This window comes from Stenella coeruleoalba, assembly GCF_951394435.1.
Source record: "Stenella coeruleoalba genome assembly, chromosome: 11".
Lineage (NCBI taxonomy): Eukaryota > Metazoa > Chordata > Mammalia > Artiodactyla > Delphinidae > Stenella > Stenella coeruleoalba.
Genome location: NC_137157.1, coordinates 3802868 through 3827558, shown reverse-complemented (window position 1 = coordinate 3827558; position 24691 = coordinate 3802868). Strand labels below are relative to the sequence as shown.

Here is a 24691-nt window from a genome sequence, read left to right as displayed (position 1 = left end):
GTTGGTTGGTTGGTTAGCTCTCTTTATTTCACGGGAGGGACCTTCCTCAGAGGTCTGGTATTTGTGGGGGAGGGTTGTCTGATTTTCTTTAAAAGGGAGGAACTAAAAAGCTGATTGAGGCTGTGGGCAGAAGGTGGGGATGTTCACTTTAGACATCCTTGTGGAGATCAGGCTGGGACGGGGAGGAAAGGGCTCTTGGGCTGACTGCTGGTGTCTTTAAGTCTCCCTTCCTAAATGGAAGATATTCCCATAGAAGATATTTCAATCCCCTATTTGGGGTTGAGGGGGAGGGAGGGAAGTAGACCTAGAGTCCCTGGGGTTCCAGAAGGAAGAGGAGAAGCAGGCTGGGGTGTCAGCAATCCCCTGTGCTTGCTAACGCCCTGGTTCACATCCCTGCAGGCATGGCAAGTTGCCATGGAGACAGATGGGGGAGAGGATCTAGGGCCACTGCTCAGAGCTTCTGCCCATCCTCCTACTTTCGCCCCAGTTGTACCCATGCCTGGTACCTCCAGTTATTGAGTGCCCGGGGTTCTGCAGGGGGAACCTGGGGTTCCTGCTTTTCCAGGTGCTGGTTTCGCGGTCTCTCCTCCATCCTCCACATCCAGCTCCTTTCCAGCCTCCAGCTGCTCCTGCTGCTGTCTCCTCCTGCTCTTCTCTTCTTCCTGGATTGATCCCTTTTGGTTTTGTTTTCAGTCTTTTCCCTGTGGTTTCAGAGGGGATGCAGAAAAGAATGAAATGACGTGCATATGACTCACCACTTCATCTCAAGTTCAGCATCTCTCTTGATAGATGGGAAATGGAGGCTTAGGGACTTTGTAGATTAGCTCAAATGTTACACAACTTACATTCAGCGGTGGCAGTTTTGATGCCTCCAGAACCCATGCTTCCTAATCATTGGGCTAAGATTAAAGTTTTAATTAAAAAAAGAAGTTCTGGGAATTCCCTGGAGGTCCAGTGGTTAGGACTCCACGCTTCCACTGCTGGGGGCCCGGGTTCAATCCCCAGTTGGGGAACTAAGATCCCGCGTGCCACGTAGCACGTCCAAAACAAACAAACAAACACACACGCACAAAATAAAAATTAAAAAAAGAAGTTCTGCAAAGCTGAGCTCCTGTTTAGTTTTTAAGTGCGGTGATTGGGTTTCTCTCTGAAATCTCTCCCTCTACAATACCCGGTGCCACCTCGTATTCTGTCTTCTGGGGTCATTATCGGTGAACATGTTTTATCTTCTGCCATCTCCTGATTACTTTGGAAATCCTTAAGGGTAAGAGCTATGTCCTAGTCAGGTGTCTCCTCAAAATGCCTATCACAGGCCATTCACAGACCAATAACGCTGAAGATAAACCACTGCTCAGTGGCCATAGAAATAAAATTATAATATATGTCCATTGCCTGAGTAGAACTGCTGAAGAGAAGTGTGTTTCTTTTCCCCAATCTCCTTATCCTTATGGAAGAGGATGAAACCAGTGAAAACATTCTATTAATATCCCAGATTTGGGCTTTTTTCTTCCTTTTGTCTCATTTGCTGGAGAGCAAAACACAGACTGAGAATGCGCCAGCATCCGTTGTTCAGTCAAGTAGGAGAAGCAGAAGACAGAAAACTCTGAAGGACCGACACACCGATTCATTTTGAACCTTAGTGTTATTTATGAAAATGTCCAAAAAATGGTTTTCACCTTGCAGAAAGTTGAACCATGTTGGTAAAGTTTATGTTATCCTGAGTGCGTTTATGAAAAGGCTGGTGCTAAATTCCCAATGGTGCTGTGGGCCGAGTGAGCACTGGATTTTCGGAGTGTTGCTGGAGGCACTTTTCTCTCTTAGAAACTTCTGGTATTTACCATTTCTCATTACATTATGCGTAGAGTGAGAAAGGTTTTACTTTGAGTTCCCCTGTTTCAGAATTCTGTGGTCGACCCTGTTCTGCTCTTCCACCGCTGCTTCTCGTAAGACTTGAAGAAGTGGAAGGACATTCAGAACTTATCTGCTCTGGCAAAATACAATACCATTGACCATATCCAAAACGGAAGGGGAAAGTTAAAGGTGAAAGACCCAAAAATGGACACCTCACTGCCATTTGCAGCAACGTGGATGGACCTGGAGATTATCATATTAAGTGAAGTAAGTCAGACAGAGAAAGACAAATACCATATGATATCGCTTATATGCAGGATCTAAAACAATGATACAAAACAGAAACAGACTCACAGACATAAAAAACAAACTTATGGTTACCAAAGGAGATGGCCAGGGGGAGGGATAAATTAGGAGTTTGAGATTAAACAGATACATACTACTGTATATAAAATAGATAAACAAGGACCTACCGTGTAGCACAGGGACCTGTATTCAGTATCTTGTAAAAACCTATACTGGAAAAGAATATGAAAAAGAGTATATATGTATGTGTGTGTGTTGTACTAACAACAATACAGCATTGTAAGTTAACTATACTTCAGTGTTTAAAGAATGGTTAAAAAAAAAGAAAGAAAAATGGACACATCTCTTTTATCAACTTCCTGAAATCATAAAACCAAAACTAACCTCCAGCATATATTAGAACTACACCAAAATAATTATCTTTCTACTTGGTTACTCTTGGTTTAGAGCAAATTTAGATTTCCATCAAGTTGGCCCCGAGAAGTTAAAGATAAAGGGAAAGGGACTTCTGTCTTTCCCTTAAAACTAGTACTGCACCTTTGGGCCTCTAGGCACTACAGGACTGGCAGTAGAAATACATTCATGGGACAACTAACTGCTGAACAATCATCAACAGGAAGACACTGGAACTCACCAAAAAAGATACACCCCATCCAAAGGCAAAGGAGAAGCCACAGTGAGATGGTAGGAGGGGCGCAATCACAATAAAATCAAATCCCATAACCGCTGGGTGTGACTCACAAACTGGAGAACACTTATACCACAGAAGTCCACCCACTGGAGTGAAGGTTCTGAGCCCCACGTCAGGCTTCCCAACCTGGGGGTCTGGCAATGGGAGGAGGAATTCCCAGAGAATCAGACTTTGAAGGCTAGCGGGATTTGACTGCAGGACTTCGACAGGACTGGGGGAAACAGAGACTCCACTCTTGGAGGGCACACACAAAGTACTGTGCACACCGGGACCCAGGGAAGGAGCAGTGACCCCGGAGGAGACTGAACCAGACCTACCTGCTAGCGTTGGAGGGTCTCCTGAAGAGGTGGGGGGTGGCTGTGGCTCACCACAGGGACAAGGACACTGGCAGCAGAAGTTCTGGGAAGTACTCCTTGGCGTGAGCCCTCCCAGAGTCCACCATTAGCCCCACCAAAGAGCCAGTAGCCTCCAGTGCTGGGTCACCTCAGGCCAAACAAACCAAGATGGAGGGAACTCAGCCCCACCCATCAGGAGACAAGTGGATTAAAGTTTTACTGAGCTGCCCACCAAATCAACACCCAACTCTACCCACCACCAGTCCCTCCCATCAGGAAGCACGCACAAGCCTTTCACCCGCCAGAGGGCAGACAGCAGAAGCAAGAAGAACTACAATCCTGCAGCCTGTGGAAGGAAAAGCACATTCACAAAATGACAAGGCGGACAAAATGAAAAGGCAGAGGACTATGTACCAGATGAAGGAACAAGATAAAACCCCAGAAAAAAACCCTAAATGAAGTGGAGATAGGCATCCTTCCAGAAAAAGAATTCAGAATAATGATAGTGAAGATGATCCAGTACCTTGGAAAAAGAATGGAGGCAAAGATCAAGAAGATGCAAGAAATGTTCAACAAAGACCTAGAAGAATTAAAGAACAAACAAACAGATGAATAATACAATAACTGAAATGAAAACTACACTAGAAGGAATCAATAGCAGAATAACTGAGGCAGAAGAAGGGATAAGTGACCTGGAAGACAGAATGGTGGAATTCCCTGCTGCAGAACAGAATAAAGAAAAAAGAATGACAAGAAATGAAGACCAGCCTAAGAGACCTCTGGGGAAACATTAAACACACCAACATTCACATTATAGGGGTCCCAGAAGGAGAAGAGAGAGAGAAAGGACCTGAGAAAATATTTGAAGAGATTATAGCCGAAAACTTCCCTAACGTGGGAAAGGAAACAACCACCCAAGTCCAGGAAGCACAGAGAGTCCCAGGCAGGATAAACCCAAGGAGAAACATGCTGAGATACATAGTAATCAAACTGACAAAAATTAAGGACAAAGAAAAATTATTAAAAGCAACAAGCGAAAAATGACAAATAACATACAAGGGAACTCCCATGAGGTTAACGGCTGATTTCTCAACAGACACTCTACCAGCCAGAAGGGAGTGGCACGATATATTTAAAGTGATGAAAGAGAAGAACCTACAGCCAAGATTACTCTACCCAGCAAGGATCTCATTCAGATTTGACAGAGAAATCAAAAGCTTTACAGACAAGTAAAAGCTAAGAGAATTCAGCACCACCAAACCAGCTCTACAACAAATGCTAAAGGAACAACTACTGAAGCCCACGCGCCTAGAGCCTGTGCTCCGCAACAAGAGAAGCCACCGCATTGAGAAACCCACACACCGCAACGAAGAGTAGCCCCCGCTCACCACAAATAGAGAAAGCCTGCACGCAGCAGTGAAGATCCAACGCAGCCAAAATAAATAAATTTTTAAAAAAAATCTTCCAACAAAAGTCCAGGACCAGATGGCTTCACAAGTGAATTTTAGCAAACACTTAGGGAAGAGCTAACACCCATCCTTCTCAAACTCTTCTCAAACTCTGCAGAAGAAGGAACACTCCCAAACTCATTCTACAAGGCCACCATCACCCTGATACCAAATCCAGACAAAGATACTACAAAAAAAGAAAATTACAGACCAATATCACTGATGAGTATAGATGCAAAAATCCTCAACAAAATACCAGCAGACAGAATCCAACAACACATTAAAAGGATCATAGGGCTTCCCTGGTGGCGCAGTGGTTGGGAGTCCACCTGCCGATGCAGAGGACGCGGGTTCGTGCCCCGGTCCGGGAAGATCCCACGTGCCGTGGAGCAGCTGGGCCCGTGAGCCATGGCCGCTGGGCCTGTGCGTCCGGAACCTGTGCTCCGCAGCGGGAGAGGCCACAACAGTGAGAGGCCCGCGTACCACGAAAAAAAAAAAAACCATATGATCATCTCAATAATTGCAGAAAAAGCTTTTGACAAAATTCAACACCCATTTATGATAAAAACTCTCCAGGAAGTGTGCATAGAGGGAGCCTACCTCAACATAATAAAGGCCATATACAACAAACCCACAGCAAACGTCATTCTCAATGGTGAAAAACTGAAAGCATTTCCTCTAAGATCAGGAACAAGACAAGGATGTCCACTCTCACCACTATTATTCAACATGGTTTTGGAAGTCCTAGCAATGGCAATCAGAGAAGAAAAAGAAATAAAAGGAATACAAATTGGAAAAGAAGAAGTAAAACTGTCACTGTTTGCAGATGACATGATACTATACATAGAGAATCCTAAAGATGCTACCAGAAAAGTACTAGAGCTAATCAGTGAATTTGGTAAAGTTGCAGGAAACAAAATTAATACACAGAAATCTCTTGCATTCCTATACACTAATGATGAAAAATCAGAAAGAGAAATTAAGGAAACAGTCCCATTCACCATTGCAACAAAAAGAATAAAATACCTAGGAATAAACGTACCTAAGGAGGTGAAAGACCTGTACTCAGAAAACTATAAGACACTGATGAAAGAAATCAAAGATGATGCAAACAGATGGAGAGATATATCATGTTCTTGGATTGGAAGAATCAATATTGTGAAAATGACTCTACTACCCAAAGCAATCTACAGATTCAGTGCAATCCCTATCAAATTACCAGTGGCATTTTTTATGGAACTAGAACAAAAAATTTTAAAATTTGTATGGAGACACAAAAGACCCTAAATAGCCAAAGCAATCTTGAGGGAAAAAACCAGAGCTGGAGGAATCAGACTCCCTGACTTCAGACTATACTACAAAGCTACAGTAATCAAGACAGTACAGTACTGGCACAAAAACAGAAATACAGATCAATAGAACAGGATAGAAAGCCCAGAGATAAACCCATGCACCTGTGGTCAACTAATCTATGACAAAGGAGGCAAGGATATACAATGGAGAAAAGACAGTCTCTTGAATAAGTGGTGCTGGGAAAACTGGACAGCTACATGCAAAAGAATGAAATTAGAACACTCCCTAACACCATACACAAAAATAAACTCAAAATGGATTAAAAACCTAAATGTAAGACCGGACACTATAAAACTCTTAGAGGAAAACATAGGAAGAACACTCTTTGACATAAATCACAGCAAGATCTTTTTTTTGACTCACCTCCTAGAGTAGTGGAAATAAAAACAAAAATAAGCAAATGGGACCTAATGAAACTTCAAAGCTTTTGCACAGCAAAGGAAACTATAAACAAGATGAAAAGACAACTCTAAGAATGGGAGAAAATATTTGCAAATGAATCAACAGACAAAGGACTAATCTCCAAAATTGTATATATAAACAGCTCATGCAGCTCAAAATTTAAAAAACGAACAACCCAATCAAAAAATGGGCAGGGGCTTCCCTGGTGGCGCAGGGGTTGAGAGTCCGCCTGCCAGTGCGGGGGACACGGGTTCGTGCCCCGGCCCGGGAAGATCCCACATGCCGCGGAGCGGCTGGGCCCATGAGCCATGGCCGCTGAGCCTGAGCGTCCGGAGCCTGTGCTCTGCAAGGGGTGAGGCCACAGCAGTGAGAGGCCCGCGTACCGCAAAAAAAAAAAAAAAAAAAAAAAAATGGGCAGAAGACCTAAATAGACATTTGTCCAAAGATGGCCAAGAAGCACATGAAAACCTGCTCAACATCACTAATTATTAGAGAAATTCAAATCAGAACTACAATGAGGTATCACCTCACACCAGTTAGAATGGGCATCATCAGAAAATCTACAAACAACAAATGCTGGAGAGGGTGTAGAGAAAAGGGAACCCTCTTGCACTGTTGGTGGGAATGTAAATTGATACAGCCACTATGGAGAACAGTATGGAGGTTCCTTAAAAAACTAAAAATAGAATTACCATATGATCCAGCAATCCCACTACTGGGCATATACCCAGAGAAAACCATAATTCAGAAAGACACATGCACCCCAATGTTCATTGCAGCACTATTTACAATAGCCAGGACATGGAAGCAACGTGTGTCCATCGACAGATGAATGGATAAAGAAGATGTGGCACATATATACAATGGAATATTACTCAGCCATAAAAGGAACGAAATAGGGTCATTTGTGGAGACGTGGCTGGATCTAGAGACTGTCATACAGAGTGAAGTAAGTCAGAAAGAGAAAAACAAATATCATATGTTAACGCGTGTACGTGGAACCTAGAAAAATGGTACAGATGAACTGGTTTGCAGGGCAGAAATAGAGACACATATGTAGAGAACAAACGTATGGACACCAAGGGGGAAAGCAGCAGGGGTGGTGGTGGTGCTGTGATGAATTGGGGGATTGGGATTGATGTATATACACTAATATGTATAAAATAGATAACTAATAAGAACCTGCTGTATAAAAAAACAAAAAATTCAAAAAAAACCATCTAAGTGCATATGACTAAGTGAAAGGAGCCAACCTGAAAAGGGTACATACTGTGTGATTGCAAATATATGACATTCTAGAAAAGACCAAACTATGGAGGCAGTAGAAAGACCAGGGCTTGCCAGGGATTAAGTGGGAAGGAGACATAAATAGGCAGATTTTTAGAGCAGAAACTACTCTGTATGATACTGTAATGGTGGATACGTGTCATTATACATTTGTCAAAACCCATAGAATTCACAATACCAGGAGTGAACCCTAATGTCAACTGTGGATTTTGGGTGATAATGATGTGTCAGTACAGGTTCATTGATTGTAACAAATGTCCCACTCTGGTGTGGGATGTTGACAGTCGGGGAGGCTCTGCTTATGTGCGGAGAAGGGGGTACATGGGAACTCTCTTGTACCTTCCACTCGGATTTGCTGGGAACCTAAAACTGTTCTTTTTTTTTCCCAACATTTATTTATTTATTTATTTTTGGCTGCACGGGGTCTTAGTTGCGGCACACGAGCTTCTCAGTGGCAGCAGGCATGCGGGATCTACTGCCCCAGGTAGGGGTTGAACCCGGGTTTCTGCATTGGGAGCGCGGAGCCTTAACCACGGGACCGCCAGAGAAGTCCCTTAAAGCTGTTCCTAAAAATAAAGTCCAGTTTAAAAAAAATCTGGATTTGATGACCTGCTTAACAGAGCGAAAAATTGATCAGAGCTGCAAAACACCAGTGCACTTGGTTGTATCTTGTCTTCTCCAGTTTGCAACTCTACCCCCGTGGTTAACTGTACTCTTTGACTTACCTCTCCCGAAGCTGTTGACCCTGGCTTGGGAAGAATGATGAGAAACAGAGTCAAAGAGTCTTCAGTGTAATACTCTCTGAAATTTGAAGGCTAACCAATGCAATATATGGAAGAGTGGTGCCCTAGAAAACAAACGTTTCCTTTGTGGTTCAGCTCAGCACATCTAAGGGGTATTTTGTGCAGGACACTTGCATAAGGCTTGCTCTTGCCTTTGGGGATATTATAGTTTGGGGAAGACCAGCCAGGCAGGAGGAAGGGCGTGATTAAAGGATAAAGGCATGGGTGAGGCCGGGGGAACAGAGTTCCCCAGTAAGGAAGGAGGAAGGAGAGCCGCCACGAGCCCGGAGCTCCACAGACACAAGGAACACATGCAACGATCACGTGGATGTTATTAACCTGATTCACGGTTGAAGTGTCCAAGGTCGCCAGGAGCACTGCCCTCGCCCCGAGGTTGGGGCTTCATCCACCCGGCCCGCCTAGATGCTGCTGTTGATAAGAACCCTATGAGGAGAACATTGCTAACATTATCAGAACTTCCCAGAAGAGGAGATGACGTTTGCAGAGGCCGAGCCTGTGCGTCCCACAGACACCGTAACCTGCAGTTCGCAACTGAATTCGTCACCTTTCTCCCTTCCATGGCTCTCTCCACCCTGGGAACGCACTCTTCTCTTTACGTTCTGGATTTCGTGGATGTCACCCCATCTGCCCAGTTACCTGAGCCAGAGAGGAGGTTTATCCGAGGCTCTGCCCCAGTTCCCTGCTCCATGCCCTGCCAGCTGTCCGTGTTAGCACTTCGTCCTCTTCCGTCCTCCCTGCCTCCCCACATCAGCTCCCGGGGCACCGTCACCTCTTAGGGGACGGTTACCACAGCCTCCTAAGGAGTCTTGCTGCTTCTCGCCTTATCTGCTATAATCTGGACTCCACCCTGCTGCCAGAACAATCCTGAGGCAGCTCTTACCATCCCTCCGTGACCCCTTTACTGCTTGCGGGGCAGAGTCCACACTCCTGCGCCCGAGAGCGCCGATGCGCCCTGATTGCACTGCCGGCCTCTCCCGCCTCTGCAGGCTCTCTCCCTGCCCCCACCCTGTGCTGCATCAAAAATGGTCCCAGTTTCTCTGAGGCTCCCCCACCTCAGAGGTGGGGTTCATCTCCCCACCCCTTGGATCTGGGCTCGCCTCGTAACTCGCTCTGACCCGCAGCATGTGGCAGAAGTGATGCAGCGTTTACGAGTGAGGTCTCGAAGTTTCCGCATTCACTGTTGGAACACGAAGGCACCTGCAGAAGCCTGTGCTGGCCTCCGTAGGACGTGGTGAGAAGGGCCCGGCCACAGTCACCCACCTCCACCGACCCTCCAGCCACGGCTGCCACCTGACCACAGAAGACCTGGCCCCCCGGCCCAGCCCAAGTTGCTGAGCCACTGAACTGTGAGCAAATGAAGTGGCATAGTTCAAGCCACTGAGCTTTGGGGCTGTTTGCCGTGCAGCGACGCGTAGCTGACCCAGCCCCCTCAAAGCGGGTTGTCCAGACCTCGGCTGCTTACTCTGATGTTTTAGGTCATCTCTGCATGTGGGCTTTTCTTAGAAATGCCCCTTACCGTTTTTTATTTTTTGCTGCTGCATTCCTTTCTGATCACCTCTTAGGATGCAGCTCGGGTGTCCCCTCCTTTGTGGAGCCTTCCCAACCCTCAGGGTGTCCCGTGACGGCACTCGTCATACTGCCTCTGCGACGATCACTTGTTTATTTCTTTCTCTTTCTTCGCCTACTGGCAGCACAAGTGACTTTCCTCCCCGAGTCTCTGTGTTTTCTCCTCTGTCAATGGGACCAGTGCTACCTACCCTGCCCTGGTGCTGGACCCATTAAAAAAAGCAATGCAGTGACTGTTACCGAGGGCCTGGCTCTGGGGTGCTCTGCGCACCTTCCTTGTCTTCCTCCCTGCCCTGTTCCCGGCCCCCACACCCGCTGCCCTGGGCTGGGTGTCCCCCCAAGGTGTCTCCAGGGAGAAGCACAGTCACCAGCTCAGGGGGACTTACATGGTCCACAAAGTCATAAAACACGGCCTCCCATCCCAACGGTGACCACCAGCGTGACTCTGAAAGTGAAGGCTCAGCCTTACGTCTGCCTGCCGTCTCTGTGATGTACTTCTGCCAAGACCCGTCAGGACCTCCTTGTCTGGACCTGTCGAGGGCCTCGGGCCTCCGTTGCTTCTCTGTTGTCTGGCTGCTAAAAGCCCAGCATCATCCCCGTGGCTACTGGTTCTGTCTACACTGGGTCAAAACTTTTGGGTGGTAAATGCGAATTTCATTTCCATGGACTTTTGCTGACAATTAAAAAAAAATTTTTAATTGAAGTATAGTTGATCTACAATGTTGTGTTAATTGCTGCTGGACAGCAAAGTGATTCAGTTATATACATCTATATTCTTTTTCATATTCTTCTCCATTATGGTTTATTACAGGATACTGTATATAGTCCCTTGTGCTATACACTAGGACCTTGTTGTTGATCCATTCTATATATAGTAGTTTGCATCTGCTAATCCCAACCTCCCGCTCCATCCCTTCCCCAGCCCCCTCCCCCTTGGCAACCACAAGTCTGTTCTCTGTGTCTGAGTCTGTTTCTATTTTGTAGATAAGTTCATTTGTGTCATATTTTAGATTCCAAACATAAGTGATATCATATAGTATTTGTCTTTCTCGGTCTGACTTACTTCACTTAGTATGATAATGTCTAGGTCCATCCATGTTGCTGCAAGTGGCATTATTCTTTTTTTATGGCTGAGTAGTATTCCATTGTGTGTATGTACCACATCTTTATCCATTCATCTGTCGATGGACATTTTGGTCGCTTCCATGTCTTGGCTGTTGTGAATAGTGCTGCTATGAACATAGGGGTACATGTATCTTTTTGAATTACAGTTTTTTCTGGTTATATGCCCAGGAGTGGGATTGCTGGACCATATGGCAACTCTATTTTTAGTTTTTTTGAGGAACCTCCATACTGTTTTCCATAGTGGCTGCATCCATTGACTTTTTTTTTTTTCTAAATCTGTTTTTTTTTTTTTAATTTTATTTATTTATTTATTTTATTTTTGGCTGCATTGGGTCTTCGCGGCTGCATGCAGGCTTTCTCTAGTTGTGGTGAGCAGGGGCCACTCTTGGTTGCGGTGCGCGGTGTTCTCACTGAGGTGGCCTCTCTTGTTATGGAGCACGGGCTGTAGGCTTCAGTAGTTGTGGCACATGGGCTTCAGCAGCTGTGGCATGTGGGCTCAGTCGTTGTGGCGCACAGGCCTAGTTGCTCCGCGGCACGTGGGATCCTCCCGGACCAGGGCTCGAACCTGTGTCCCCTGCATTGGCAGGCGGATTCCTAACCACTGCGCCACCAGGGAAGTCCCCATGCATTGGCTTTTAATTCTTGTAGTAAGCTTCTCTGCTCACTCAAATTCCATTGCAGCTGACATTAAAGTGTGTCCAAATTGTAGCTTTCCTGTAATTATTTTGATATCACCATCCACAAAAGTAAGATTATATTTAAGAATGATAACACCCTTTTCAGGACAATGGGAAAGAGTTGGGTTTGAAGTGGCTGGAGCCGCTTCCGTACTATCATAGAGTGTGATCTTTGTGTAAAACTGGAGGGCGTCTTCTTGGAAACAGTCGGGAACATTCTTTTTGCACCTTTAAAGATACAGGTGTAGAGGCTCCCAGCTACCCTTCATCCCCCATTTTTGCTTTTGCCAAATTCTTTTGATTATGAAATGTCTTGCCTTAGGCATTGTTGGGAAAGATCTAGAAAGCTCTACTTAAATCTCTCTGATGTGCAGACTGTTCATAATACGTTTGATTTAATTCATTAAAATACATAGTCCTTCGTTTCCTGACCATTATTATACTCCGGTCCTTTTTTCTTCTGTTTTCCATGTGTTTCCTAGGCATTTTCTATACTTACTTAGTCGTTAATCATTATGCGTGGGCTAATGATTAAACTATTTCAGTGAACTTCTGGCGCGAGGTAAAGGTCCAGAGGGTTTTTTAGCATTCTTGTGTTTATTTTGAAATGTTGTTTTCAATCCTAGCCCAGCAAATGAAGCCAAAAGGCACCTAAATAGTATCTCTAATATCTAAAAAGTATATAGGAAAGTATGAAGAACCTGACAAGGGAGTGAAATAGAAATGGTGAAAAACAGAAAAATTTGTTGCCTGAGAGCTGCTTGTCTGCTACATAAATGGTACTCCTTTGACAGAAATTCCATCTTTTACCTTTAAACCATTCAATGAAGTCTAATTGGATTTGATTTAGCAAAGGCAAGTGTCAGTAGATTCCTCTGAGCTGGCATTAACGAGGCATAGTAAGTGATCATTTGGGAGGGCTTGACAACACGGGAAGTTCCAGTGAGTACAGAAAGCTAAAAGCAGCAAAGTGAAAGACGGGTGTTTGTAACTGTTTCTACTCGGACTCTTTGGAGTCAGATACAAGTTCTGAGTGTGAGAATTCCAGCCCAGTTCCACTTGTTCTTTTTCTTTGAGTGTCTATTTTCATAGCATGTAAACATGTTTCAATAGCTAACTTTTATCTAACACTTAATTTCAGAGAACGTTTACAAAAGGCGTTCTAGGTGCAAGAAGGTCGGTTAATACTGTACGGGGCAAAAATGGGCGACATACATTAACACGGTTGGGAGCCAACAACCAAGTGGTTTCCGCTTAGTCTTTTATTCCAGTCAGGTGATGACGCTTCTCTACTCTTTCTTCAAAGCACTGAACTTATTTTATCACCGAACATTTCCCAGGTTCTCTGCCTGTTGCTTCTAAGGTAGAGTCAGGCTGGTGATCTGTTCGTGCCTTTCCTGAGCAGTCTGTAATGTGTGCCAGTCGGTTGCCCAGGCTGTGGGCACGGTACCCGTTCTCAGGATAAAGGGGTCGATAAGCAACCCCTCTGCCCCCTACATCTCTGTTTGAAGCTTGCCCTTTCCTGCCAACTTGGACTTTGTTGTTCACTATGATGCTTAGATTTTTTTGTTTGTTTGTTTGTTTCCTCTCTCACACTTAGTTTTTAAGTCCCGACAATGGTTATGATTCACTCTGTAAATTTCTGATCACTTTTCCGAGGTAGTGCCACTCTGACTTCTGTTTCAGACATCCGTACGTTTTGTTGTCTTTCGAATACTGACTGCACGTGCCGTTTTGCCGTCTGGGTGACACAGGCTGTGGAGGCAGCTGCAAAGCCGGGGTGGGGCCTCACAGACGTTCACCTGCTGAGTGTGGACTAAGTCCGAGTTCTGTGCCAACCTCGCTCAGCAGTGGGAGTGGAAACGGAACGCCTCCTGCATCGTAGGGATGGTGCTGGAAGTACGGACGCAGAGATTAGCAAAGTCCATCCCTACCCGCAAGCGACGTCCCGTCTAGTGGGAGACATGAAAACATTCCCAACACTGTCCCTATAATTAGGGCTACATCAGAATTGGGCCCAAGGTGCTGGGGGGACCCTGAGCACAGTGTGCTGGGCTCTCCTTGTCTTAGACTCAGAGCTCATGACGCCACCAGCCACCATTTTAGCCGATCTTCCCAACAGTCGAGTCATCTGAGAGTTGGTGATAAGGAAGATCCCCTGATGTCAAGGTTAGCAATTAGTGTTAAAATCCTTCTGGTGTTTTCACCTGCCCTGTGTTTGGGTGACATAAAGCAACGGCAGGATTCTGTGCCCCCTCCCTCCTTCTCTCCCTCTCTCTCTTCCTCCCTCCCTCCCTCCCTTCCTTCCTTCTTCCTTTCTTTCTTTCCTGTATCTTTTTTCCCCGTGTTCCATAGTTTTCCTATACCCTGCTTCGTAATTCTCAAAGCAACATTTTGACTGAAAAGTGTTCTACTAAAAGTAGAATTTCAGCAGTTTGCATCTGAGTTTCTGTTCTATAGGATGCAGCTCTACCATTTAAATTGGATGGGAAAGAAAACAAAATGCCTTTGGAAACCAACACGTCTCAGGATTGATTATCCAGGAAGGGGTGATGGGATTATGCATTATTATTACCTCTTCTCAGCACCCCCTGCTCTCTCCCTCATTTCTCCCTGCAAGGGATCCGAGGCCTGTTTGAGTTCCGCTTGCATCCACTCCTGGTTTCTTACCTCCTCAGCCACACTGGGAGCTGCTAAGAGGTCATTTGCTGTGCCTCTTTCTCCCTCCAAAGCCCCAGAGGACCTAGGACATCGGGCACAGGGCACAGTAACTGGTTGCCCGTCTCGATGGACCAGGCGGTGGCCGTGTTCTGTGGATTTGAAAGGCAGGTACTTGCCGTGACCTTCCTGCCCCCCGAGCCGAGGTGACCCCGGCGTGGGGAGAGCAGGTGCGGAGCCTGCCAGGAAGCCGCAGGCCGGCGGAGCGGGCTGCGTGCCATGCAGCCTCAGCTCTACCCGGGGACACGTCCAAAGGGCACTCTCCCTTATCTGCTCTGGCTGGAAGCAGGCAGGGCCAGGATGTCCAGTGATCTGTGCAAAGGCCAGTCCTCCGGCCGGAGGTCGCGGTGTTGCCTCACTCCCCAGGGATCTCGTTTAGCTCTTCTTAACAGGAACACCGGGTGTTTCTCTACATAAATCTCAGGTATCCTTTAAAAGCAGCTGATAAGTAAAATGATAAGATCTCAAAACATTCTAACTCCCTGGATGTAATGACAGGGAGACTAACATTTAGTCAAAGATCAGTTCCTCCCGTTCTGGACACTCCTGGTTGGAAGGTAGAATATCGGCAGGACTAAGAGGCTGCTGTCCGTGTGTGTTTTCCTTGCAGCGCTGAGACTAAGACAGGCAGAGGAGGTGGTGGTCACGGCCCCGTTGATAACACAGCCTCTGCCCGGCTATCAGATATCTGTTAGGCTGAACTCTATGGTGATGGTGGTAAGTTAATGACCGCACTTTGGAACCTTTTGTTCATGGTGGGAAATACCTTAAGCAACGCTTACACCTTTCTCTTACTTGCCATTTGAAGAAATTCAATTGTGGCGCAGAATAAAATATGATAGAAAAAGTGCACAGATTCACAGCCTGATTCACACTAAGAGATGAGAAAGCCCTCGAAATCTTATGGGAGTTTAATGATTCTCTTTTCTTTTTCATTGTGTGCTATTGTCCATGTATTACCAGAATTCCAGGCATGAGAGGCGAATTTCCCAAAAATGTGTGAACTGGACCCATTTCTCATGTCTAAAGCCAGCCGAACCACCCCTTCATCTTTGCCCTTAAAGCCGCTGTTTACCTTCAGCTGGGCTGAAGTGTGCAGTGTTCTTACGCAAGCCCGGTCCACGCGTTTGCTTTGGCAGCGTGTTCTCACTCGGTCCAAAGAGCCCAGCCTTCTGTGGTCGCGCTGAGGGGGCAGCCGCCTCGCGCTGAGCCCTGCCGGTGGTTGGGGGCGCGCACCTCCTCTGGTCCTGTCCGCGATGTGAGCCTTGGGCTTCCCTGCGACCATTTCAGAAGCTAAATGTCACCTTGTCGGCCCCGTTGGCGAGAAGGGACCCTACGAGGCTCAAGGGTGGACCTGGAGCGGGGCCTGGGGAAGGCAGGGATGGGAGGGGGGTTCAGGCAGGGGGGCTGGGGCCTGGCACAGAGGCGGACAGCACAGGGAGGTCTGGATGAGGCGATGGCCCAGTGCCACTGGTCACCCTGGGGGTGGGGGATGGCGACCAGGGCGAGATCCGGGGAGACAGCGTCACCAGGGCCCATGTCGAGCTAGGAGAACAGGCACAAGGCTGAGGGTCACAGGAAGTGGTTGCAGAGGCTTGAGCAAGAGCCTGAAGCCAGCCGTCACGGGAAGGACCGCTGTTTTGACTTTGTACCTGTGCGCATGTGCTCGGCTGCCCTAACAATGGGCCACTGACTGGGGCCCCTGAACAGCAGGCATTTACTTCTCACAGTCCTGGAGGCTTGAAGTCCAAGATCAAAGTGTCGGCGGCTTTGGGTTCTCCCGAGGCCCCTCTGCTTGGCTTGCAGGCGGCGGCCTTCCCGCCGGGTCTTCACGTGGTCGCCCCTCTGTGTGTGCTCCCCGCTGTCTCTCTTTGTGTGTCCAAATCTCCTCTTCTTATAAGGACACCAGCCAGATTGGATTAGGGCCCCCTCTAAACACCTCATTTTAGTGGAATCACCTCTTTATTATCTCCAAAGGCAACCACATTCTGAGGTCCTAAGGGTTAGGACTCCCGCAGCGGAATCTGGGGGGACACGGTGCGGCCCGTAACAGTGCCCACGTGGAGAGCGTTCTTCTGTGTGTGAGTTGAAGCAGCCTAGCGCGGTCGGGGACTGACATGTTCAGATTTTTTTAACTCCACGATGTATTTGTCACGGCGCACTCGTTCTTTAGGCATACCTACGTGACTCCCCCCACGGGTGCAAGGAAACGTATAATATTGCCTCCAGCGTGTGTGCCGACTGCCTGCCCGTCCCACTCCCCCCGGGCTCCCCCCTGAGCCAGACTGGCCTGCGCATGCCTGGAAGTACCCGCATGCTTCCATCCTGGGGGCTTTTCACTTGCCGCTCCTTTTGCTGGAACATTCTACCCAAAATGTCCGTACAGCTCACTGCCTCATTCCTGCAGGTGTCTGCGCCCCTTTTCTGAGAGGTCCTCCCTGGCCGGTCATGTAGGGCAGTGTCCTTCCCCATCCTCCCCCTGCAGACTGTCCAGACCTGTCCCCACCAGAAGGTGCATTCTGGGACAGCGGGGACTTTATGTGTGTCCTCTGCTGTTTTCGTCCACCTCGGATACGCAGTGTGTGCTTGACGGCGCATGAATGATTCCTGGCCTGCTCACCTCTGGCTCCTGAGACGTGTTCTTGTTTAGAGATCTTCATTTTCTTGGGAGTTCCCTGGTGGTCTAGTGCCTTTCACTGCAGGGGTCTGGGTTTAATCCTTGCTCGGGAAGCTGAGATCCCGCAAGCTGCTCAGCCAAAATAAAAAAGAATAATAAAGATTTCCATTTTCTTAATGAGCTTGTCTGGAGTCAAGCGGAGGTAAGGTGGCCAACAACGTTACTTTTTAGATTGTGAGTTCAGGAGTGTCTCTGCTGATAAATGAGGTTTTTGTTCAAGGAAAACCAGTGTTCTGCTATGTCCGCTTCACCCATGACTCCTCTCTCCTCCCAGGAACGTGGAGCCCGGCAGTGGGACCAGCTCCATCCGGTCGAGATGGTGGACACAGAGAGCCCAATCGGTCCCCTCTCCCCCCTCGAGGCTGATGATCTGGAAAGCCCACTCTCTGAAGAATTCCTACAAGAAATGGGAACCATTCAAGATATTTCTCAGTCCATTGGTGAGGACAGTTCTGGAAGCTTTAGTTTTACAGAATACCAGTATTTAGGAAGTGGTCCAGGATCAGATGGCTCCGTTATTACAGGTAAGTGTGCTACTTCCTAGAAAGCTTTATCTGGAAACGTTTTTTTCCACAGAGAAAGTTGTTCTCTTTACCTGGAGAAGACACATCTCTCTGCATTAAAATCTTCAGATGCGTAAAGGCACGACACGCAGTGCCACTGGGCCTTGAAACTTCCCAGGCGTGTCTCGCATATCATAGTATGCCTTCTTTTTTCGTTTTTTTTTTGGATAAACTTTTTATTGAAGTATAATATACACATAAGAGTGCACACACCATAAGTGTGTAGCTCATTTGATTTTTCACCTGAAAATATCACTTTTACACTACGGAGTAATCTCTTGCATGTAACTTACCTGAGCAGCCTGTGTGTAATTTTTCACCGTGATGAGCAGCTCTGTGACACACCTCCCTGTGGGCAACTCTTTGAGTGCATCCTGGGTGACTGATTTTCTTTTTTAATTTTAATTTTTTGTCCCAGTTGGTTATTTATGTTAAATACGGTTACCTGGCAGGGACGGATAGTTAGGGAGGTTGGGATTGACATGTACACATTTCTATATTAAAAATAAATAACCGGCTTCCCTGGTGGCGCAGTGGTTGAGAGTCCGCCTGCCGATGCAGGGGACACGGGTTCGTGCCCCGGTCTGGGAAGATCCCACGTGCCGCGGAGCGGCTGGGCCCGTGAGCCGTGGCTGCTGAGCCTGCGCGTCCGGAGCCTGTGCTCCGCAACGGGAGAGGCCACAACAGTGAGAGGCCCGCGTACTGCAAAAAAATAATAAAATAAATAACCAACAAGTATGCCTTCTTTTTAAAAGCTGTACATAAACCACATAATGCTTGAAATTCAGCAGTCAGCGGCATTTTTTAAATGCTGTGAGTTTATATTTCTTTAAAGCAGAGACTCCTACTGTAATAAAAATCACTCTCTTTTATCTGGAAATGTATCTGAACCATCTCTCTACTCCCTGGTAAGCTGTTATATATAGAATGGATGCACCGCAAGGTCCTACTGTATAGCACAGAGAACTATATTCAATATCCTATGATAAATCATAATGGAAAAGAATATTTAAAAAAGGAATGTATGTGTATGTATAACTGAATCACTTTGCTGTACAGCAGAAACTAACACAACATCGTAAATCAACTATACTTCAATAAAAAAATAGTAAAACCGAAAAAATAAATTTCAAGATGGTGACAGTAGGAAAAAAAAACTACATCAGGCATCAGCCAGTGCAGGTACAAAGAAATAAAACACGGGGTCTGCTCAGGTCACCTTGCTGTGAAAGAGGAAATCATTGCACAGTTCATCTTTCTGAGCAACGTTTAAGCCACCCCGGTATAATGTGGTGTAAATTGTACCTTGATTGAAAGGAAGCCCTGTCTGGGGTGGACTTGACTCCACTGTACTTCTTGGCAGAAGTGGGTTTTGGATCAGACAAACTAGACTTTATTTTTAAATTTTTTAAAAATTTATTTATTTTTGGCTGTGTTGGGTCTTCGTTGCTGTTTGCCGGCTTTCTCTAGTTGCGGCAAGCGGGGGCTACTCTTCCTTGCGGTGCGCGGGCTTCTCATTTCGGTGGCTTCTCTTGTTGTGGAGCATGGGCTCTAGGTGCACGGGCTTCAGTAGCTGTGGCGCGCGGCCTCAGTAGTTGTGGCTCGCGGGCTCTAGAGTGCAGGCTTACTAGTTGTGGTGCACGGGCTTAGTTGCTCTGCGGCATGTGGGATCTTCCCGGACCAGGGCTCGAACCCGTGTCCCCTGCAATGGCAGGCAGACTCCCAACCACTGTGCCACCAGAGAAGCCCCAAAATAGACTTTAAAATAAAGACTTTTACAGGAGACAAGGAAGGACGCTACATAATGATCAAGGGAACAATCCAAGAAGAAGAAGATTTAACAATTATAAATATATATGCACCCAGCGTAGGAGCACCTACGCAGCTATATGAGGTAGATGCGAACAGCCATAAAAGGGGAAATCGACAGTAACACAGTAATAGTGGAGGACTTTAACACCCCACTTACACCAATGGACAGACCTTCCAGACAGAAAATTAATAAGGAAACACAGGCCTTAAAAGAAGTGGGTCTTAAATGTAAGGCCAGAAACTATCAAACTCTTAGAGGAAAACATAGGCAGAACACTCTATGACATAAATCACAGCAAGATCCTTTCTGACCCACCTCCTAGAGTAATGGAAATAAAAACAAAAATAAACAAATGGGACCTAATGAAACGTCAAAGCTTTTGCACAGCAAAGGAACCCATAAACAAGACCAAAAGACAACCCTCAGAATGGGAGAAAATATTTGCAAATGAAGCAACTGACAAAGGATTAATCTCCAGAATTTACAAGCAGCTCATGCAGCTCAATAACAAAAAAACAAACAACCCTATCCAAAAATGGGCAGAAGACCTAAATAGACATTTCTCCAAAGAAGATATACAGATTGCCAACAAACACATGAAAGAATGCTCAACATCATTAATCATTAGAGAAATGCAAGTCAAAACTACAATGAGATATCATCTCACACCAGTCAGAATGGCCATCATCAAAAAATCTAGAAACAATAAATGCTGGAGAGGGTGTGGAGAAAAGGGAACCCTCTTGCACTGTTAGTGGGAATGTAAATTGATATAGCCACTATGGAGAACAGTATGGAGGTTCCTTAAAAAACTAAAAATAAAACTACCATACAACCCAGCAATATCACTACTGGGCATATACCCTGAGAAAACCAAAATTCAAAAAGAGTCATGTACCAAAACGTTCATTGCAGCTCTATTTACAATAGCCCGGAGATGGAAACAACCTAAGTGCCCATCATCAGATGAATGGATAAAGAAGATGTGACACATATATACAATGGAATATTACTCAGCCATAAAAAGAAACGAAATTGAGCTATTTGTAATGAGATGGACAGACCTAGAGTCTGTCATACAGAGTGAAGTAAGTCAGAAAGAAAAAGACAAATACCGTATGCTAACACATGTATATGGAATTTAAGAAAAAAAATGTCATGAAGAACCTAGGGGTAAGACAGGAATAAAGACACAGACCTACTGGAGAACGGACTTGAGGTTATGGGGAGGGGGAAGGGTGAGCTGTGACAGGGCGAGAGAGAGTCATGGACATATACACACTAACAAACGTAGTAAGGTAGATAGCTAGTGGGAAGCAGCCGCATGGCACAGGGATATTGGCTCGGTGCTTTGTGACCGCCTGGAGGGGTGGGATAGGGAGGGTGGGAGGGAGGGAGACGCAAGAGGGAAGACATATGGGAACATGTGTATATGTATAACTGATTCACTTTGTTATAAAGCAGAAACTAACACACCATTGTAAAGCAATTATACCCCAATAAAGATGTTAAAAAAAAAGAACTGGGTCTTGGCTGGGACTGGAGGAGTTGGGTTTGGACTGGCCAGGAGGTGTGTGTGTGTGGTTTTGAGCTCCGAGCTCGGACTGTGCAGGCTTTCTTGGGGAATCGAGAAGGTTCTCCCTGCAGCGTCTGATATAAGGTCTCTGTGTTCTTCCCCCGCCGTGGGCCCCCTTGTGTCACGATCTCGGTCTGGAGCATGTTTCCCCGACTGTCTGTTCACGTCTTCCCACTCCAGGAGGATGATTTTCACGACTGTGCACTGACCTTGGTGACGGTGGGAAAGGGAGCATTTGTACTCCGCTGGCAGCCAAGTTCACTGATAAACCCGTGTGCGTGGAGAGAGTGGCCGAACGTGCACGAGCTCTAAATCCAGCAAGCCCACTGGGGACGGGCGCTGTTTAAAAGGGGACATGTACGTGGGTCTGCACTGTGCCGTTGTTTGTGATGGGGTCTGCACTATGGCAAAAAGAAAAAAAAAGGGAACTTACAAAAAGTGACCGCACTGAAGTGTACTAGACACACATCCTTGACTTTTGGCCCCTGGCCGTTAAGGTGGGGGGTGTGTGGTCATCCAGTTTTATTTCGCTTCGGTTCTCCTTACTGTGTTTATTAATCCTTTTGGCCGTTTGGAGTCATCTCAAAATTCTTAAAATCTTGCTTTGTCTCCTTTCCAGGCTTTTCATTGTTATTGTTTCCAACTGATTTGAGAGATAAAATGATTGCTTATTTGTAAACTAGATTTTTCATCTTTGTATGTAATGGCTCCCTTGGGTGATATTTTTAAGTTATGTAAATTGCAAATATGGGAGGACCGGCTATAAAACGCATTCAGTTTAAACTTGACTCCTTGGGAGACCAGATGGGTGAGGCTGCTTACTCAGCCCATCTATCTTTCTCACCCCACCCCCCAATTTTTCTTAGCAGCTTTGCTGACGTAAAAACTTCACATATTTAAAGTGTGCAATTGGATGTACACACACGCACGCACGCACACGCACAGACTTGTGAAACCAACAGCACAATCAAATTCCACACCCCTCACCCCAAAGTTTACGTGTGCCCTTTTGTAATCCCTCTTCCCCACCCTCATGCCTCTCTCCCTCCCCAGGTACCACTGATCTGCTGCTCTCTATCATGATCCATCCGTTTGTATTTCCTAGAATTGTATATAAATGGAATCATATAGTATGAACTCTTTTTAGTCTGACTCCTTTCACTCAGCAAAATTATCTTGAGATTCATCTGCCTTGGTAGCATCTACCGACAGTTCATTTTCTAAAATCCACTGTATGGATTTGCCACAGGTTATTCACGCTATTGACGAACATGCGATTGTTTCCGGGTCTGGCTGTTACAGATAAAGCTGCCGGGAAAGCTCGTGTACACACTCTGTGTGGACAGTGCTTTCACTTCTCGCGGGTGGACAGGAGTGGAACGGGTCACGCTTTTCTGCCTCTTTGCATGTTTTACAATTTGTTATCAGATACCATCCATTGTGAACTTTGTTGATGATGGAGAATTTTGTATTTGCACGAATATTCTTGAGTTTTATTCTGAAATGCAGTTAAGTTACGTGGAAAATGTTGAGCCTTTCAGGTCCTGTGGTTAAGCTTTGTTAGACGGAACCAGAGCAGTGTTGATGCTAGAAGTAATTTTGCCCCAATTCAGAGGCAAAACCCTTTTGAGTATTTTAGCCAGTGCCCCAAGGATTCTGAGATTTTTCCGCCGTGAGTGGTGGTCACGGGACTGCCTCTTAGCCCTCAGTACACTGTTCCCTCTAAGCATTTCAGGTTGCTATTGGAATATCTTTTTTCTTTTTTTCTTTTTGGTCACACCAAGCGGCGTGCGGGATCTTATTCCCCGACCAGGGATTGAACCCGTGCCCTCGGCGGTGAAAGTGCGGAGTCCTAACCGCTGGACCGCAGGGGAATTCCCTGGAGTATCTTTTCTTTTAGGCTCTCTCAGCTGATAGAGCAGAGACATACATGTGTACATACTAACGCATGTATGTACACGTCTGTATTTCTGTATGTAGCTGTCTGTCTCAAGGTCAGGGTAAACGTGAGTTCAGACAGACGTCTGCACCTCTAATCCACCGCCACATGGACCACTTTAGCCTCCTCCTGTCGCTGTATCAATGAGCTCACACTCCAACAGTGAGAGACCTGGCCCAGCCATCCATTCAGTCACCATCATTAAATGAACAATTAGTTGTTCATTTCCAGTGCGGTGGCATCAGGACTGCTCACGCAAAGCCCTGTGGGAAACAACTTTATCGGCTGGGGACAGTGTCCAGGGGCAGTTCTTTTGCCTTTGGTCTCACAGACTCCATTCGTTTCAAGGTCACTTACACGAATATCTTCAGCGAGGTTTCCTACGAATGTTTCTTACATTTGTGATATAGATTGTATCATCACATTCTGTATGCCATCCTGGAATCTCTGGACCTCCTCAGTTTTTTTTTTTTTTTGGTTCATTTGCACACGTTTGAAGTTCACTCTGTACTGTAAACGTCTGTGGATTCTGACAAGTGCATTGTGTCCCGTATTCACCATGACATTTTCATGTGAATAATTTCACCACGTCCAAGAAGCCACTGGGCTTCACCTACTCAACCCTGCCTCCCCGACCCCTACTCCAACCGCTGATTTTTTTTTTTTACCACTGCTCTATTTCTGCCTTTCCACAAATGTCGGATATTAAGAATCGTATAGTTTGTAGCCTTTGGGGATTGGCCTCACCTATTGAAGCATCTTGGTTGCTTCTGATTTTTGGCAATTAAGAATAATGCTGCTGGGGAATTCCCCCAGCGGCCCAGTGGTTAGGACTCTGTGCTTTCATTGCCGAGGACCTGGGTTCAATCCCTGGTCGGGGAACTAAGGATCTCACAGGCCACATGCCACAGCCAAAAAAAAGAGTAGAGCTGCTAAAGCACTATTTACAATAGCCAAGACATGGAAGCAACCGAAATTTCCATTGACGAGGAACGGATAAAGAAGACGTGGTATATATATATATATATACAATGGAATATTACTTGGTCATTAAAAAGAATGAAATAATGCCATTTGCAGCAACATAGATGGACCTAGAGATTATCACACTAAGTGATATAAGTCAGAGAAAGACAAGTATCGTATGATATCACTTATATGTAGAATCTAAAATACGACACAGGGCTTCCCTGGTGGCGCAGTGGTCGAGAGTCCGCCTGCCGATGCAGGGGACACGGGTTCGTGCCCCGGTCCGGGAAGATCCCACGTGCCGCGGAGCGGCTGGGCCCGTGAGCCATGGCCACTGAGCCTGCGCGTCCGGAGCCTGTGCTCCGCAGCGGGAGAGGCCACAACAGTGAGAGGCCCGCGTACCGCAAAAAATAAAGAAAGTCCAGCTTCTTTTTTTTTCTTTCATGGATTGTGCTTTTGTGTTGCCCACACGGATTTTTATTCTATATTCTGATGCCATTTACTGAGTTAACGATTACAAAAGGGCTGGAAGCAAGGACGCAAAGAAAGCAATGAATTGGGTGTAGGACACGTCGATTTTGGGCAACTAAGG

The 24691-nt window shown here is 46.2% G+C and overlaps 1 protein-coding gene across 3 annotated transcripts in view; it reads left to right on the top strand.

The window, feature by feature from the left end:
• The window catches only part of PPARA (peroxisome proliferator activated receptor alpha), a 70407-nt gene that overhangs the window by 32216 nt on the left and 13500 nt on the right, over positions 1–24691 (top strand). For all 3 annotated transcript variants that reach the window (XM_079937532.1, XM_079937534.1, XM_079937533.1), the window contains exon 3: positions 17514–17763. In XM_079937532.1, the coding sequence (XP_079793658.1) occupies positions 17556–17763 (208 nt within the window). In that variant the 5' untranslated portion in view covers positions 17514–17555. The remainder of the gene's footprint in view (positions 1–17513; positions 17764–24691) is intronic.